This window comes from Loxodonta africana, chromosome 1 (assembly GCF_030014295.1).
Source record: "Loxodonta africana isolate mLoxAfr1 chromosome 1, mLoxAfr1.hap2, whole genome shotgun sequence".
NCBI classification, from domain to species: Eukaryota; Metazoa; Chordata; class Mammalia; order Proboscidea; family Elephantidae; genus Loxodonta; species Loxodonta africana.
Genome location: NC_087342.1, coordinates 15,307,826 through 15,325,363, shown reverse-complemented (window position 1 = coordinate 15,325,363; position 17,538 = coordinate 15,307,826). Strand labels below are relative to the sequence as shown.

The 17,538-nt window shown below is 48.7% G+C and overlaps 1 protein-coding gene across 3 annotated transcripts in view; it reads right to left on the bottom strand.

The window, feature by feature from the left end:
* KALRN (kalirin RhoGEF kinase) overlaps nucleotides 1–17,538 on the bottom strand; it is a 769,081-nt gene that overhangs the window by 484,278 nt on the left and 267,265 nt on the right. For all 3 annotated transcript variants that reach the window (XM_064291948.1, XM_064291977.1, XM_064292015.1), the window contains exon 5: nucleotides 16,422–16,934. In XM_064291948.1, coding sequence (XP_064148018.1) covers nucleotides 16,422–16,934 — 513 coding nt within the window. The remainder of the gene's footprint in view (nucleotides 1–16,421; nucleotides 16,935–17,538) is intronic.

The following is a 17,538-nucleotide window of genomic DNA, read 5'->3' as shown; positions in this document are numbered from 1 at the left end:
GGGAATGTGCTTCGCTCACTTCCCAAAATGTAGAATTGAAGAAGTCAAACCCTATTTATTACAAGCTGAGAAAATAGTGCCCAATTTTATCCCAGAACTAAATTTAGGCATAAACTGACATCTGGACCTTGGCAAGTTAATTTAGTTAGATGAGCTAATGCTTATTCCTGGCATACAGGATATACTCAATAAATGGTAACTATTATTGTTACTGCAAAAGTTGAGCGTATGATGGATGTTCTCATCCAGTTCTCCCACATATCTTAAAAGCAATTGCACCAATCACTTACACACACGCACACATATAAAACCCACATGGGCTCCCTTTTGGAGTCCCTCTGTGAAAGAAGAAGGGGATGTTGCGCTGGAAGGATCTGTCCTAGATGGGCCTGAACTTGAGCTGAAGAATAGGAACAGACATGAACCTTCTTCCCCTCCTCCTGTCCTCCAGCAGCAGCCTCAGCAATGCGGCCTGGGCAGGCGACGGGCCATGATGGCAGCCAGGCGCAGGGATACATGCTGGAGAAGAAGATGCTAGATGATGTCTCCAGCTTCTAGACCCCACCTAGCAAGGTATATCCTGCAAGAGCCGAGGATGTACTTACTGAATGAAGTGCCCAATCCCTCCTCTAAAGCTGTCCATTTCTTTAACAATCTTACGCAGAGCGTTAAGGTGAAGTGTTGTGTTTAGATAATGCCTCTTGTCCCTAAGAATGGGGCAGAAATAACCAAGTCATGGTCATGTTTTCAGTAACTTCCCTCAATTTTCTGTGCCTTAAAAAAAAAGGAAAAATTAACCTTGAATTTCATTTAATCATCTATCCTTCTTCCAAAATGTTTTTGGGGTTTCTTTCTACACTTGTCCTACCGTCCTCATCCTAACACGAAGGTCCTGAAGTTATCTTAGCTCTCCTTCCTCCCTGACATCCTCTCGGTCACCTGATCCTATTTTCTTTCCTTTAGAGTGCCTGCAGTATTTGTCCCTCCCCACCCCACTCCACTATCGCTCTTTAGGCCAGGCCAGGCTCTCATCTGCTCACCCTTGGGTTAGTATGAAAGGTCCAGAACTGGCTTCCCTGTCTCCTAATCCCTCTCTCCGCTGCAGGATGAAACTTGCTAAAACCTCAGTTATTTAGCAGTGAGTCCCTTGAACCCACTAAGCAGTAGGTGGTGCTCTTGGGCCAGCACAGAGTGCTCACAGAAGTTTTGTTCCATCAAGTAGACTTAAGTGAGTACAGACTGGGCCACTGTCCACTGTTTACTTAGCTCCGATTCAGTGCTTCTGAGGTACACAGAGTTATCATAGACACTGGCCCTGACCTCTAGGAATCTGCAATGTATTTGGGGACACATAAGACTTTTAAGCATATAGCTATAACACAAGGTGGGGTGGAAGAGAACCAATATGAGAGGGGACAGATAAGGGCTACAGGAAGAGGCTCAGAAGAGGGAAAGATCATCTCCAACAGGGTAGAATGAGGAGAGTAGCATTTGAGCTGGACCTTAGGCTAGGATGGGGTTTCAGTAGGCAGAGACAGTAGAACAGGCATTCCAAGTGAGTGGGGTGTTGACATTAACAAAGATGTAAGAAGGTGGGACGATGGTGCCAAGCACAGAAGAGGACGTCCTGGATGATGGGAGCTGAATACTCAAGTTCAGTCTCACTTCTCATTCTGGACCCTTCTGGGGAGAATGCTCAGCTCATGACAAGGGTCAACTCCCCAGAGAAACCTCTTAGGGTGGGTCAAGTGCACTATGAGATTGGGCTAGTTAATCCATGCTGATCTGCAAGGAGAAAACCAATTATCCCTTTTTGTTCTATATCAAGAAAGGGCATGCCAAAGAAGAGGTGTTCTTTTACCACGTAAGCAAGTGTCCCTACAGCAGGACCTTCCTTATTCTAGAAAAGGCTTACTAAGGAGAAGCTGGAGGTGAGCAAAAAAGCAAGGGAATGGAATTTCTGGGTGGACACAGAATGGAGAACGTGAGGGAACAAACCTTCTGGGATTCCAGCTAGAGGCAGATCTCCTCCAAGTGAACTCATGTTCCTGTGCATGTCTTACCACGGGTTTTCTGGCTCTCTCCAAGATAAGACCATGAGGCTTTGGCACTGCTTTTCAATGACCTAGGAAGAGCCATGGGACACAGGGATGGGGCTGGAACAGTAAGTGTCCTTGAGTAGAGCTTTTTCCTGGGGAACACTGAAGACTGCTGATCTAGGAATGCCTAACTCTGGACACCAGAAATCTGAAACTCAACACTTTCATACCAGGAAAGTCCCTCTGTGCTTACATGTGAGAATACAACCACCTGCATTTACATGTGAGAATGTGTTCCTCTGTCTGTGCATACCCTGGGGTTTCAGACTGATGAACCAGGGCTACAAAAACATGTGCACCCACATACACAAATTATCCTTCTTCTTCTCACTTGTAGAGGTGGGACCAAGAGCTGCAGATCCCTCCTCATCCTTTCTCATATTTGAAAAGATGATCCTAAGAAGACCCCATTGAAGGGTCTAGATGTTGTTGTTAGCTGCCATCTAGTCAGCCCTGACTCATGGCAACCCTATGTACGATGGGATTAGACCATCGTGATCCATAGGGTTTTCATTGGCTGATTTTCAAAAGGAGATCACCAGGCATTTCTTCCTAGTCTGTCTTAGACTAGAAGCTCCAGTGAAACCTATTCAGCATCACGAAAAAAACAAAGCCAAACCCATTGCCGCTGAGTCGATTCCAACTCGTAGCAACCCTACAGGACAGAATACAACGGCCCCATAGAGTTTCCAAAGAGCACTTGGTGGATTGCAACTGCTGACCTTTTGGTTAGCAGCCGTAGCTCTTAACCACTGTGCCACCAGGGTTTCAGTTCAGCATCACAGCAACACGTGAACCTCCACTGACAGATGAGTGATGATTGCATTTGAGGTGCACTGGCCGGGAATCAAACTCAAGTCTCTTGCACAAAAAACAAGAATCCTGCCACTGAGCCACCAAGGGCCTAGAGCCCACATCAGATGAAAATATGTTGAAATAACTGATGGGCATTCATCTGCAACAGAAAAGACTGAGAAGGTCCACAAGGACCGTGTCCAAATTGTTAGACGGTTTTCCTGTGGGAAACAGAAGAGACTAGTTCTAGGAGATCTTGGAGGGCAGAGATGGGACCACAGGATGGAAGCTGCAGGAAGGCAGATTCTGGCCAAGGGGAAGGAGGGGTTTCTAACAACTGGGATGATTAACAATGAAGCAGGCTGCCTCACAAACCTGTGGCTTCCTCGGCCCTGGAAGGCTTAGCAGGGTCTGACAGAACGTGTGTCAGTCAGGGAGGCTGGAGAAGGGAGTTCTGCACAGGGTAGGGATTGGACCCTCTGATTCAGAGCCTAGGATTTGAAGACGCTCCTAGTACGGCCTGCACCAGACATCAGAATCCAATTTTCCTCATGTTCCCTGCTTATTCAGGGAGTGGTGTTGACTGGATTTCTGATCCTCTGGAAACCCTGGTGGCATAGTGGTTAAGAATTCAGCTGCTAATCAAAAGGTCAGCCGTTTGAGTCCACCAGGTGCTCCTTGGAAACCCTATGGGGCAGTTCTACTCTGTCCTATAGGGTCACTATAAGTCAGAGTCAACTCGATGGCAATGGTTTTTTTTTGGGTTTGTGTTCTGAAGGAGCCCTAGTGGGACAGTGGTTAAACGTTCAGCTGCTAACCAAAAGGTTGGTGGTTCGAACCTACCAGCCGCTTTGTGGGAGAAAGATGTGGCAGTCTACTTCCGTAAAGATTACAGCTTTGGAAACCTTATCAGGCAGTTCTACTCTGTCCTACAGAGTCACTAAGAGTCAGAATTTACTTGACAGCAAAGGGTTTGGTGTTTTGTTTTGTTCTTTTTTGGTTGTGCTCTGACCCCTGGTGGTGCTCTGACATGGCATGGACCACGCCCTCCTGTATACCCCCCATAGAGCCTGGGCTCCAGCCACACTGGACAGGGGATGTTCCCAGAGCCCACCCTATACTTTGAGGCTGCCATGCCTTTCTCATGCTCTTCCCTCTCCCTGCACCCCAATCCTGTCTGAATGTTTCCTCATTATGTTGCTCCCACAGCAGTAGTCAGGTGCCTCCCCAAACTTACCTATGCAACAGCTATCTGTTTGCTGGTGCCCTCTGCTCTGGTGTTACAAGGCCTAGTTCTAACTCATCTTTCAATTGGCCATCCCTAGTACAATACCCAGCATTTATTTAATTGGATTGCTCTTTAGGAACAGTGTTCTAAGATCCCGTGGGTCTGGTCATGTGCTTCCATTTCCCTTTCCTCTGCTAGGGGCAGGCCCTGCATCTTTACCCATTGACCAGTTCCTTCTCAAGATCCCCTCCCAGTATCTCCAGGATCCAGGACCTACCTCACCCTAATGATCTGTTGGCACGTGCTGCCCATGGTCCGTGAAAGCATCCCTGTTGTGGATAAAGGCTGAGCTTCCCCCTTCCCCATGTCCTACAAGAAAGCTTCCCTGTGCCTCTCCCCCACCCCCGACCCTGCTCACTGACATGGCCCAGCTCATGTCTGTCTCCAAAAACCTACCATTTATTGAGCATCTACGGGGCGCCAGGTATGACACTAGAGGCTTTATGTGTATTTTCTTTAATCCATACATCATTCCTAAGGCATGTGTTAAAATGTACATTTTACAGATACAGGTTCTGATGTGCAGAGAGGGTAGGTGAGTTGGCCACAGTCACTAAGCTAGTGAGTGGCTGAGCTGGGACTAAAGCCCAAGTCTCCTTGATTCAGAAGTCAGTGCTCTTTCTGGAAGGCTTTGCTGGATCTTCTGGCCTGTCTTTGATGGAAGGCCTGCTCCATGCATCGAGCTCCTCCTTAACTCCTGCCAAGAAGGAAGTGGGAATGCAAAAGGCAGGCAAGCAGCAGGCTTGGAGAGAATGGATACGCAAAAGGGGCCGGGTAAGCGTGGGCCAAGGAGCCCTGGTGGTGCAGTGCTTAAGCATCTGGCTGCTAACCAAAAGGTTGGTGGTTTGAACCCACCAGCAGTTCCACGGGAGGAAGATGTGGCAGTCTGCTCCTATAAAGATCACAACCTTTGAAACCCTATGGGACAGTTCCACTCTGTCCTGCTGGGTCATTAGGAGTTGGAATCAACTCGATGGCAACAAGTTTAAGCACAGGCCGCAGAAGGAGATGCAAAACCAAAAAACCCACCGCTGTCAAGTCAATTCTGACTCATAGTGACCCTACAGGACAGAGTAGAGCTGCTCCATAGGATTTCCAAGGCTGTAAATCTTTACAGAAGTAGACTGCCACATCTTCCTCCCTCAGAGCTTCTGGTGGGTTTGAGCCAACTGTTCAGTTAGAAGCTGAGCATTTTAACCACTGTGCCACCAGGGCTCCTAAGGAGATGCAAAGGCAGGGAAAAGGAAGGCCACAATTGAAAAGAAAGCAGAAGGGATGCCGAGGAGTAGGGTAGAAGGTGAAGAAGCAAGAAGGAAAATGGGTTCTTCAAAGGTAATAAAATGCCTGGATAGGAACCTTGAAACAGATCCCCACCCCAAACAGGTCAATTTGTTTTCACTTTAAGGTACAGTTTTGTACCTTAACTTTCGTTCTTCAGAAAGGGCACTTAAGACATTTCCTCCACTTCCCTACTGGAGCAGGGCTGATATGTTTTCTCTTTTCCTGGATTGCCTCCCTGTTCTCTCCCTTATATACACAAGACCCCCAGCCCTAATCCCAGCCCAAAACGAACAAACAAAACACTCATTGCTGTTGAATCAATTCTGACTCATAGTGACCCTACAGGATTGAGTAGAACTACCCTATAGGGTTTTCAAGGAGTGGCTGGTGGATTCGAACTGTCAATCTTTTGATTAGCAGCTGACCCCTTAACCACTGCACCACCAGAGCTCCAGTAACCAACAGACACCTTGATATTTCAACTCGCTGGGCTCCTATCGTGGGCATGGTTACTATCTCTAAGCCACCTTTTTCTTCCAAGGTACTAAGCATAGCTTCAGTGCTGAACCTACACTACCCCTCCAATCCAATGCCTGGGGTAACAATAGGGAGACATGGTCCCGATTACCTAGCAGGGGACCTGGCATGCAATAGACTCTCAATGTTTGGAATGAATGAAAGAACACACTGTATCTCTGATGAGGACCCTCCTTCTCTAGCTCATCTAAACTGTTACAAACAGAATCAGGGTGAGAACCTGGATTCTGGGAAGTACTGTTAACATACAGTCTGAGTTCTATATTCTATAGGATCACTGTGGGGTCCACAGTTCTACGCGGTCCGCTGATAAGTACAGGCCATATACGCAGACTGCTCACATACGACTGCTTCCCACTCAGGTCCCCAGCACCGTTCAGCCCTCTTGAGAGAAACGTGGAAGGGAGCCAAACCTCCACGTCTGAGGCCTCTCCCCGCCCCCATTCCCCTTCCCCCTGTTCTCCACCCCCACATTCCTCCTCCAGGCCTGATAATCTGAGGCTACAAAGGGGCCTGGAAACACAGGAGAGGGAGAAGGGAGGTTAAGAAGGAAGAAAACAGCTCTGGGAGAAAACATGCACATGCAGCCTGCTGAACACTGTGACTTGGATTATTTTTGGAATCTAATGTTTTTTTTAATGTTTCTAATATTCAAGGGGAGGAAACGAAAAAAAGTAAGTAGAGATTCCCAGGACCAGCGGACTGAAATAATACAGGACATGGTGTTCTGTGTCGGGGGCGGGCCAGGAGCACTTCCTCGCACTGGGTTCAGTCAACAGGAGGTGAGGGGCATGGTGGTTTAGGCCTCCATGGGGTGGCGGGGGTGGGGCGGGGGGAGGGGAAGGAAAGCACACCAGGGGCCTTTCTCCAAAAAGGGCAGGAGATTACAAACCACCCAGCAAAGACCTTGCCCCTCTGGCTGCCCCGAAGGTCAAGGTCGTAGCTCTTTGAAGCCTCCCTCCCAACACAAAGGGCTCAGACGACTGAATTGCACACATGCACTGACACACCCCCTTGGAGGCCTGTCCAGTGTTTGTCACACATCAGATGACCCCTGCCCTCCATTCCTCCCCAGCCCCTCTAGCCACATCCCAGGTCACTGGCCCGAGCCTAGGTTTCTCCTGCAGGTCAAGGAGCCTCATAAAGGGAGGCTGTGTGTGCGTGTATGTGTGTTCTTACATGTGTGTTCACGTGCACATGTGTGTGGGAGGGATTGGTGGAGGAGGATGGGAGAAGCACAACAGAGGGCCTGCCTTTAATCCCAGCATCACTACCACCTGGCTCTAGCCCAGGCCAACCTCTCAACCTCACCAGGGCTCAGCCTTCCCATCTGTATAACATTGCTCGTACACATGGCCACTTGGGCTGCCACACAAGGTAAATGGGAGACCCAAATGATGAACCGCTGGCTAGATGACCTTGGGTGGGTCTCTGCTCTCAGTCAAAGGTTTCTATGTAAAAGGAAGGGCTGGGCCAGAAAATCTCTAAAGTCATGGTGTGAGAACACTTTGGAAACTGACGTTCAAAAAAACATTACACATTATAGTCACTACAATGGCCCTTCAGTCTGACAAATGACTGTGGAGTCATGCTACTGCTGGCTCGAGGGGCATGGGGGTTGGGAGGTGTGGGAAAGAGAAGAGACACTGGCCAGTACAAAGGAGGGCAGCAGAATTTCTCCACACGGGCGCACTGGTTCTGATCACCCTGGGCAAGGTGAGACTGTGGGTCCTGCTTTGAGCCCCTGGGAGAGATCAGAACAGTTTAGACCTCCAAGAGGAGGACAGGAAATGGCAGAGGATACTCTGCCCAGTGACGGGGCATCCTGGGGATGTCCTGTATTGCTGATGCCATTTACAGGACTTATAAAACATCAAAAACAGTATGCGCGTAGCCTTTAGCACAGTGGTCAGCTCCCTATCACGAGGCCCCTCCCCCAGTGGTATCCATACATATTTTCTCATAGTGATTAACACAAAAGCGACATTATTTCATTTGTGCAAACCCCCAAAAAACGTTAACGTGCATAGAAATATGCCTTGGACAGACAGCAGAAAGTGTTTCTGGCCCCAATTTTGCAGGGGGATGAAACAAAGATGGTCTTAGTCCTAACACAAAGGTGAAGGTGACAAGTGGCTCAGATGTAGAAGGTGCATGGGAGGGACAATCAGCTCCCCTGAGGCACTGGGCAGAATCACTCTCCTCTGTGTCTGCTTCAAGGACAGGCTGTTTTGGCGCCCCTCCCCCATCCTGGGCCCCATCAGATATGACACCAATTTGACCTGTGTTCTTTTGGCCTTCACCTAGGGGCTCTCACGAATCTACACCATAATTTCAACTTCTCTCAAATACCAATTCTTAATTGTCTTCCATTAGGGATAATTGAATATTATTTGAACCAGTTCACTTGGAACGGAGTATCAGTGATGCTCTGCCTGGTCTCAGCAGGCACGGGATGACTCAAGAGTAAATCACGACTGAGGTGGTGCAGGGGAGAAGGAAGGGAAGTGGACATCTAGGGAGCAGCTAGGCTGGGCCAGGCACCAAGCCGGGCACCGCCATGTACATTATCCCATTTAATTCCTACACCAGCCACAGGCAACAGCTTACCTTTTTTTTTTTTTTTAACAGGAAGTCAAGAGGTTATGATTTTATTTGCTGAGAAAAGTTTATTTTCCTTAATTATCAAGGCAACAACCCTGAGAAGAGAAGAGCCTACTGTAGACAGACAGGAGAGAATGGGTAGCAAAAAGGCAAGCATCATCACAGGATTGCTGAGCTACACAAGGGTTTAGGTATTATTTAGTGCCAAGAGTCTCAAAGGAAGAGGAATGGCAGCTCACTTGGGATTGAGTAGGGGCTTTTGCAAACTACTCTAGAGATTCTGACATGTCTCCTTAGGAGCCTGTTCTCTATCACCACCACAACCACTGCCACCACCAAAGCTCCTTCTACCATGACCTCACACACAACACTTCTCCTGTTGAAGAAGCCCTGGCCACCTCACGTCTGATGAAACATGGTTCCATGAAGGGAGATTATGGCAAATGAGAACAATGTGGAAGCAGCAGAAAAGTTGAAAGACATTGAGTTAGTCTATCTTTATCTTTGGTTAGTTGGTAACATAATTGAAGGGGTCAGGGATTAGAGATGTGCCCAAGGTCTTGTGCCTGATGAGTGGCAACTCAGGACAAGTCCTAACCCCCGCTCCCCACAGCTCCATGTCAGTATGCGCATGGCACTCATGAATGAGAAGAGAATTTCACTATTTAAGAATGAATACGCAGGAAAACATTTAGAAATCGGGTTCTCCAGTGAGAACTTTCCCCAGAAGAGAAGCGTAAGGGTGGGCACAGGCAGCCACTGAGGCCACGGTGTCCTCTGAGCCCTTGAAACCAATAAGAACTTTCCATCTGGGTGAAACGCTTTGGTCATGGAAGAGGTGCGAAGAATAGAAGGCACCTAAATATCCTCTCCAGCCTGGGGATAAAGATCTTGTCTTGGACATTTGCCAAGCACCTGGTTACACGTGAAACAAATACTATATGCTGCATAACCCAATAATAAGTCCAATTCCAAGGCTGGAATCCCCACTGGATAGCTCTGTCACTCTTTTAGGGGAGTCTCTTGTAGAAAACGGGAACGTCTTCCTCTTTTCCAGAATGTCTTTGAACAAGACCGGAAAACGAGCCTCCTGGGGTAGACATCTGTGATGGTTAGTTTTATGTGTCAACTTGGCTAGGCTGCAGTCCCCAGTTATTCAAACGCTAACCTGGGTGCCGCTAACGTGGTTGTGGTTAACGTCTACAATCGACTTTAATTAAGTATAGGATATTACTACCCTTGATAACGTGGGTGGGCCTCGTCCAACCAGCTGAAGGCCTTAAAAACAAAAACTTGAGGTCTCTCAGAGGCGCAGAAATCCTGCTTCAAGATTGCAGATCACCTCCAGCCTGCCATATAGATTTCAAACTTGCCGGCCCCCACAATCACGTGAGCCAATTTCTTAAAATCAGTCTTAATAGCTGTATGTATGTATATCTATCTCTATACCCTGTGGGTACTATTTCTCTGCGGAACACTGACTGATACGACACCATGTTTTACCATCATGGTTTTTCTTTATTCAGAAGCAAAGTAGACAAAGATTTCTCAATCAGTTATATGTACTGCAGTTCTTCTAAGCACTGCTCCTTCCCCACAAATATAGACTAGAAGATTGTGGGCCTTCCTGGATCAGAAGACAGATGGTGTGGCAGCTTCAGTATCTTCTGGATCCTTCTGTCGGTATCGGCACAGAGGTGGGCACTGTGACATCATAACGGCTGTTGTCAGGATAACAAGGCTGGGATTTCCACCTCAAGTTTCCTTCCAGCTCTGTGATTCTAAGATGGCCATCCTAAGTGCCCAGGAAAGGGAGGTGGCCGGGTGGGGTTCCTTCACTGAGCAGCACCCACATCTGAAGGTGGTATAGATACAACGAGTCTGCTTAATGACCTCTAACACCACAAATGGGTTCCTAACAGGGCAGAGGTCCCTCGCCTCTCCTTGGTAATGGGTCATGATTGCAGGACAGACACCTTCATCATGCAGGATCCGCTGCAGCTGGAGGGACGGCTAGCTGTGAAATGGGGCTGCACAGAGAGCCACGATCTGTAGCAGGCTAGTGAGGGGCAACCCGGCCTGTGTGCTGAGGACACAGTGGAGGAGAGGCCCACGAGTTACAGACCAGAGGGTACCGGGCCACAGCAGAGGCCATCCATCTTCCAACAAGACGCACTGTGCATTGCTTGAGTCACCTCTGAATTATCCAGTCCTCCCACAAATTGCTCAGTGAGACTATCCTGCCATTGCTGAGTTGCAACGTTCCATCTTCCCTGAACACGTCCCAAGCACAGAGCCCGTGCCGAGGACAGTGCAGCGCACACAGCAGGTGCTTAATAGGAGTGTCCACCTTCTTTATTAGACTACAAGCTGCCTGTCCTTTTTTGTTGAAGTACTTTGCTTTGAGCTAATGACAGCTGCTCAACAGAAGTTTATTAAATGAGTAGATGACCTGCTTTATAAGTTATCCATGAACAGGGTCCCTCCTCCCTAAATGTTTAATTGGGAGGAAAAATGGCTCCCTCATCCCACCCCAACAATGGGGAATGTGGGGAGTCGATGGGAGATCAGGGAAAGGTGGTGAGAGGTGGCTTCACTCCCCAAGGCCAGTAGGTAAATGGGGAGGGCCACCTCATTATTTGAGTCCCGGGAAACAAGCTGTCGCCCACAGGGCCAGAGGGGAGACTCTGTACCCACTCATTTTACTAAAATAGAAGCTGGGCAATCACCAGAGTCTGATTGCCAAGCACTTCCCAGATCTGGAACTGGAGGCATCCAATAAGTCTCCCACCAGAAAGGAGGCTAAGACGTGGCTCACACAATAACTGTGCCCTCATGCCCTTGTTTATATGCACATTTGCACACACAGCCCTTACCCCAAACCCTCACTCTCCTCGTCCCCTTTCAAAACTCCAAATAAGTCAAGTGTTGAGGCACTTAGCTCTGCACAGATTTTTAAATGAATTTTGAAGCAACTTAAAAGGAACATTTTTTTTCTCCCCTGCCCCACACCCAGCACATTCTCTGTGGTGACTGGGTCAAGCCGGAGAGGCATTTCTTCACCACTGACTCAGTATCAAAATATTCCTGGGCTGCCCTCTTCCTGTCATCCTTTTCACTCCCTCTGTTCTGCTTTTAATATTCGCTCTCCCTCTCTCTCTCTCCCCGCCACTGCTCTACACATACACACTCTCACATACACTCACACACATTCTCACACATGTTCACACACACACCCTCACACATGCTCACACACATACATACTCACACACACATACGCACACACACTCTCACATACACTCACACATTCTCATACATGTTCACACACACACCCTCACATTCAGACGCTCACACACACATTCACACACATGCACACACATTCATAGACACACTCATACACACACTCACATCTACACACTCATACACACACTCTCGCATACACATTCACACACATGCTCACACACTTGCATACACATTCATACTCTTACACACATTCACACGCTCTCTCACATACACCCACACACTTACACCCACACAGTCACACACACACATGCTCACACCCAGTCACACACTCCTACCCTCTCAGACACACTCTCACACCAGTCACACACACACACTCTCACACCCACACATTCACACACGCCTACACACACTCCCACACTCACTCTCAAGAAACACACACACTCACTCTCAAACACACACACCCACACAGTCACACACACTCCCACACTCTCAGACACACTCTCACACCCACACAGTCACACTCCCACTCTCAGACACACACACTCTCACACCCAGTCACACACACTCCCACACTCATTCTCAGACACACTCACACCCAGTCACACACTCCCACACTCACTCTCAGACACACACTGTCACACCCAGTCACACACTCCCACACTCTCTCACACACTCTCACACCCAGTCACACACGCTCACACAGTCATACACACTCCCACACTCACTCTCAGACACACACACGCTCACACACACTCCCACACTCACTCTCAGACACACTCTCACACCCAGTCACACACACTCCCACGCTTTCACACACACTCACATTCACACATGCTCACACACACGCTCACACACAGGCTCACACACTCAGACACACTCACACCCACAGTCACACGCACTCCCAGACTCACCCTCAGACACACTCTCACACCCACAGTCACACAGTCCCACACTCATTCTCACACTCTCACACCCACACATTCACACATGCTCACACACACACACTCCCACACTCTAACTCTCACACCTGCAGTCACACACACTCCCACACTCACTCTCAGACACAGTCACACACACTCCCACACTCTCAGACACACACTCACATCCACACACTCCCACACTCTCTCAGACACACTCTCACACCCACATTCACAATGGTCACACACATGCTCACACACACTCCCACACTCACAGACACACACATGCTCACACACATGCTCACACACACTCCCACACTCACTCTCAGACACACTCTCACACCCACAGTCACACTCCCACACGCACTCACACCCACACATTCACACATGCTCACACACACGCTCACACACACTCCCACACTCACTCTCAGACACACACACACTCTGAAGACACACACACACACACACACACACTTCTTTTTAACACACCATAGAACAGGGGTTCTAAACCTGGAGTCTGTGGATAGAGTTCAGGAATTGTGTACTTGAATAAGGGAAAAAAGTACATCATTATTTCCCTAACCTCTAACTGAAAGACAGAATTTCCTTTCATTATGAATGCAAGCAAAAAACTCCGTTATTGTGAGTACTACCTATGTCTCTGCCACCGATAGAAACACACATACTTTCATATTACATCTGCATTGTGGCCTTGAAGTATCATTTATGCTCGTCACTACTTCAACATGGTGGTAATTATTAGCTCTCAAGTATATTTTATTATTTAACATGTTACTAAAAAGTACATGTATTACTGTTATTAAAAATTAATATTTTTCAATATAACTGCTTTCCAAGCCTATCTATATCATTTTATAAATTTATACATTTACAAAAAGGTCCACAGGCTCTAAGAGAACAAAGGAGTCCACAGCATGAAGAGGCTAAGCGGCCGTGCTGTGCCGTGAGCATTTGAAGGTGGGATCCGAGATTCTCTCCAGGATCATCGGGGCATGGGGCAGGGGATTAGGGGACAGTGGCTAGTGTTCTGGTGGAAGCCTGCAGCCCCTGGCGCAGACAGCTTGGGTGGGCTTTAGAGACAGACTAACACACAGGCTCCCTCTAACCAGCATTGGGATCTTGGGCAAGCCACTTCACCTCACTGAGCTTCCATTGGCTTGACTGTAATCACTGCATGATTCTGTGTGCCCGAGCTGAGAGAACACCTGTGTGGTGGCAACTGCTGCCTGGGTGACTGCTACCTGGCTGGCTCTGGGAAGGGCAGCCTTCCCTACCTGGGAACTTCTGGGGCTCAGGTATGCTTTTTGTTTTTTTTTTAAACAGACACTACATGTTTCCTGTGCAGGCTTCCCATATCCTGGAACTTCAGGAATACTGTGAGGGTCCTCAAACTTGGAAACACTCCCGGGCAGTTGACGTAGTACCTGAGCCCCCGGCTCGTGGAAACAGCACCCAGGCCAGACTGGAAAGCAGATCCTCTGCCCCAGAGCAGAAGCTACACAGAGTCAATCGGAGCCGTTCCAGCCTTTTCCAACAATGCCTACTGTAGCCAATGTACAGAGTGGATGGCTCCTGGCCTGGTGTCTCAGTGAGCAGTGGCTGGGAAGCTGCAGTCCAAGCAGCCCCTTCCAGGGCAGGCCAGGGTCATGCTGCTGGGCCACTGGGCAAAAAGGCCTGAGGAATGTCAGAGGAAATCCTTGCAACTCCGAAGGGTATACAAGAAGCCACTTTACATGTATCTTCCAAAACCTGGCTTCAATGGTGTTCAAAAGCTCTGTTGTAGAAAAGGGACAGGCATTCTGCAAAAATTGCATATATTGATTTTCTGGTTCTGATGATCAATTGTAAACAATTGGAAAACACAGAAAAGTTATACAGAGAAATTAAAATCAACCATGAACCTGGTACCTAGAAATCAAAACTATTAACATTGTGGCAAATTTTCTTCCAGTTAGACATACACTGGCACTCTCACACAAGCTGGGATTGTAAGTATATAGAAAGTTTTGCATCCTGATTTCATCATTTGAAAATGTCTAAAGACATTTTCAATATGGGCTCTTAGAAACCAGAAAACTATCATATTGAATGCTGTTTGTAAAATTCACATGTTTCTGAGAGATGGCTGGTATTCCTAAGAATAATATTGGGGATTTAAATATAGTTGTACGCAGAAAACTGATAAGCAGAGGGCCTGTTTCACTCTTCTTAAAGAGCATATGACAGCAAACCCTCGTCTTTAACGTAGAGAGAATCTAGATACTTTTGTATTCTCAGCAAAGAGGCACTACGTGACTTTCTTTTTTTTTTTTTTTACTTTCTCGTATCTTCCCCAATACAGGGAAAGCTTCAGATGTTCACTACTGGAAAAATGGTGTCTTACTTGACAAAATGCTCAGCAGCTGAAGAAAAACACCAAGAAAAAGCTGTACGGCAAGAAGAGCCCTGGACTTGAAAACAGAAAAGGCTGGATTCGGGAGTGAGTTCTGCCATTCCAGACCCAAGAGCAAACAAGCGCCCTCTCCTCGTGTGTGGGAAAAGCACCCCCACCTACCTCAGAAGGAGTGTGCAGATTTGTGAGACCACGTGAGAAAGCGCATCATTGGTAAAAACCATTAGGTAACGTTACCGTGGCTCTCCCTGGTACTGTTGTGTCTGACGTCTGGCTGGCTTGCACCACTCACTGTATGCACCCAGCAGGGCAGCGTCCCGCAGTGGTCAAAATCAGGGACTCTGGAGCCAGACTGCCTGCATCTGGATCTGAGTTGCACCGCTTACTAGCTTGGGCAATTTATTTAACCTCTCGGCTTCTTCATGTGTAAAATGGGATAATGAGAGCACACCTCCCTCATAGGGCTCTTGGGAGGATTAAAATGAGTTGTTACACACAGTGATAAGAACAGCGCCTGGTGCATAATAAACATTATATAAGGGTAGGCGTTAAAAAGAGTCGGTGATCAATGGCCAAGCATAAAATTGAAACAAACTTAGACCACCTAAAAAAACAAACACTTGCCATCCAGTTGATTTCAACTAATGGTGACCCATGTGTGTCACAGTAGAATTGTGCTTCACAGGGTTTTCAATGGCTGTGATCTTTCAGTAAATCACCAGGCCTTTCTTCTGAGGTGCCTCTGGGTGGATATGAACCACCATCCTTTTGGTTAGTAGCCAAATGCTTAACCATTTACACCACTAGGGACTCCTTAAGATTCCCACAAAATCAGGGACAGATTACCCAATAAGCAAGGTAAGCACCTGCTTAGGGTGTCAACAAAACAAGGGGACCCATTGTCCAAAGCAAAGACCCACAGAGGCCAAGCAGACAGGTCACAAGGAAATGTGAGTGCCACAGTGGAAGGGAACTGGCAGGGCACTAAATGAACAGATACCAGCTCCACTGCATGAGAAAGTGCCACCCATGTAACCCACATGCATACCCCGTTTGCATGTGTGAGTGAGCAGAGGGGGGGCGCCATAGATTATCAGTGTTTAGGGCCCTCATATATCTTAATCTGGCCCTGCACAAAGCTGGTATTATCATGAATGAGAAAGCTGGATTGGCAGCCTCCACCAGTTCCCCTATAAAGCCGTGCCCCATCCCACAAGCTCGGGTTTGGCCCGCTCCCTCCCTACCTTCTCTGCATCCTGCTCAAAGAGCCGCAGCTGGAAACACTGGTCCAGCTTCAGCTTGCGGACGTGCCACATCTGGTGCAGATGCTGCCGGGTGGAGTGCAGCTTGTCCAGGAGACTGGTGATCTTGGGCACCAGGCTCTGGAAGTCCGCGCTCCCCGGGATGCAGTTGCGCCCCGAGAAGCCATCGCTGCAGCGGATGCACTGCAGCAGCCGCTGCCCCTCCCGGTCCAGCTCCTCCACGGGGGCCTTCAGCACCTTCTTCTTGAGCTGCGTGTGCTCATCAATGAGCCGCCGCGAGCCCTCCACGTCCACGGGGAACTCCTTCCGGGCCAGCATCTCCTGCAGGTCCTCCAGGCGCGAGAGCAGGTGCACCGCGCTGTTGAAGAAGTCTTCCAGGGACAGCCGCAGCTCGATCCACTCCTCGTGGTTATAGTCCAGGGAGCCGTCAAACTCCTCCGTCAGCTGCGAGGGGTCCACCAGCTTCGTGAGGCCCTCCACGGACACCATGCTGGTCTGGGAGGAGAGGACAGACAGACTCAGTGACGTGCGGGCGGCAGGGGGATGAAGGGAGCAGGAGTATGCAGGCAGTCAAGGGGAAAGGACAAGACAAGCCACCATAATAAGGACCACACCCTACCTAGGAGAAGGCCAGTGGGACAGCCTGGAGCCCGCTGGTCCGGAGCTACACATCGGCCAGGGTCAGCAGTTTCCACAGACAGGGGGACTGGTTCAAAAAGCCTCTCCGTCTGCCCACCGTTTACTGCTCCCTTCATCGTCCCTCCCTCCTACACCCAAGTTCACCCCCGAGGGCTTCCGATGCTAGAAGCTGGAAGAAAATCAGACCCAGTGCCTGGGGGTCCAGTTTTCTCTAGCTTTAAAACCCAGGCCCATCGAACCCAGGATGTCATCATGCTTGGATCAGGTAATGTGAGTCACACTTGGGCTGGAAGGATCTCACAGTCAGGCTGGGCCAGCTGCCGCCCAATCCCCAGATTCTCCCCATTCGCAGAGGAGAGTGCTATGGACAGAAGCAGGGCTGGGGAACGGGGTCGGGGCCCTTGGTTTTCTCTGTGAGCTACCTACAAGCTCAAGCAGAGTGGGCAGAGTCTGTCTCCAG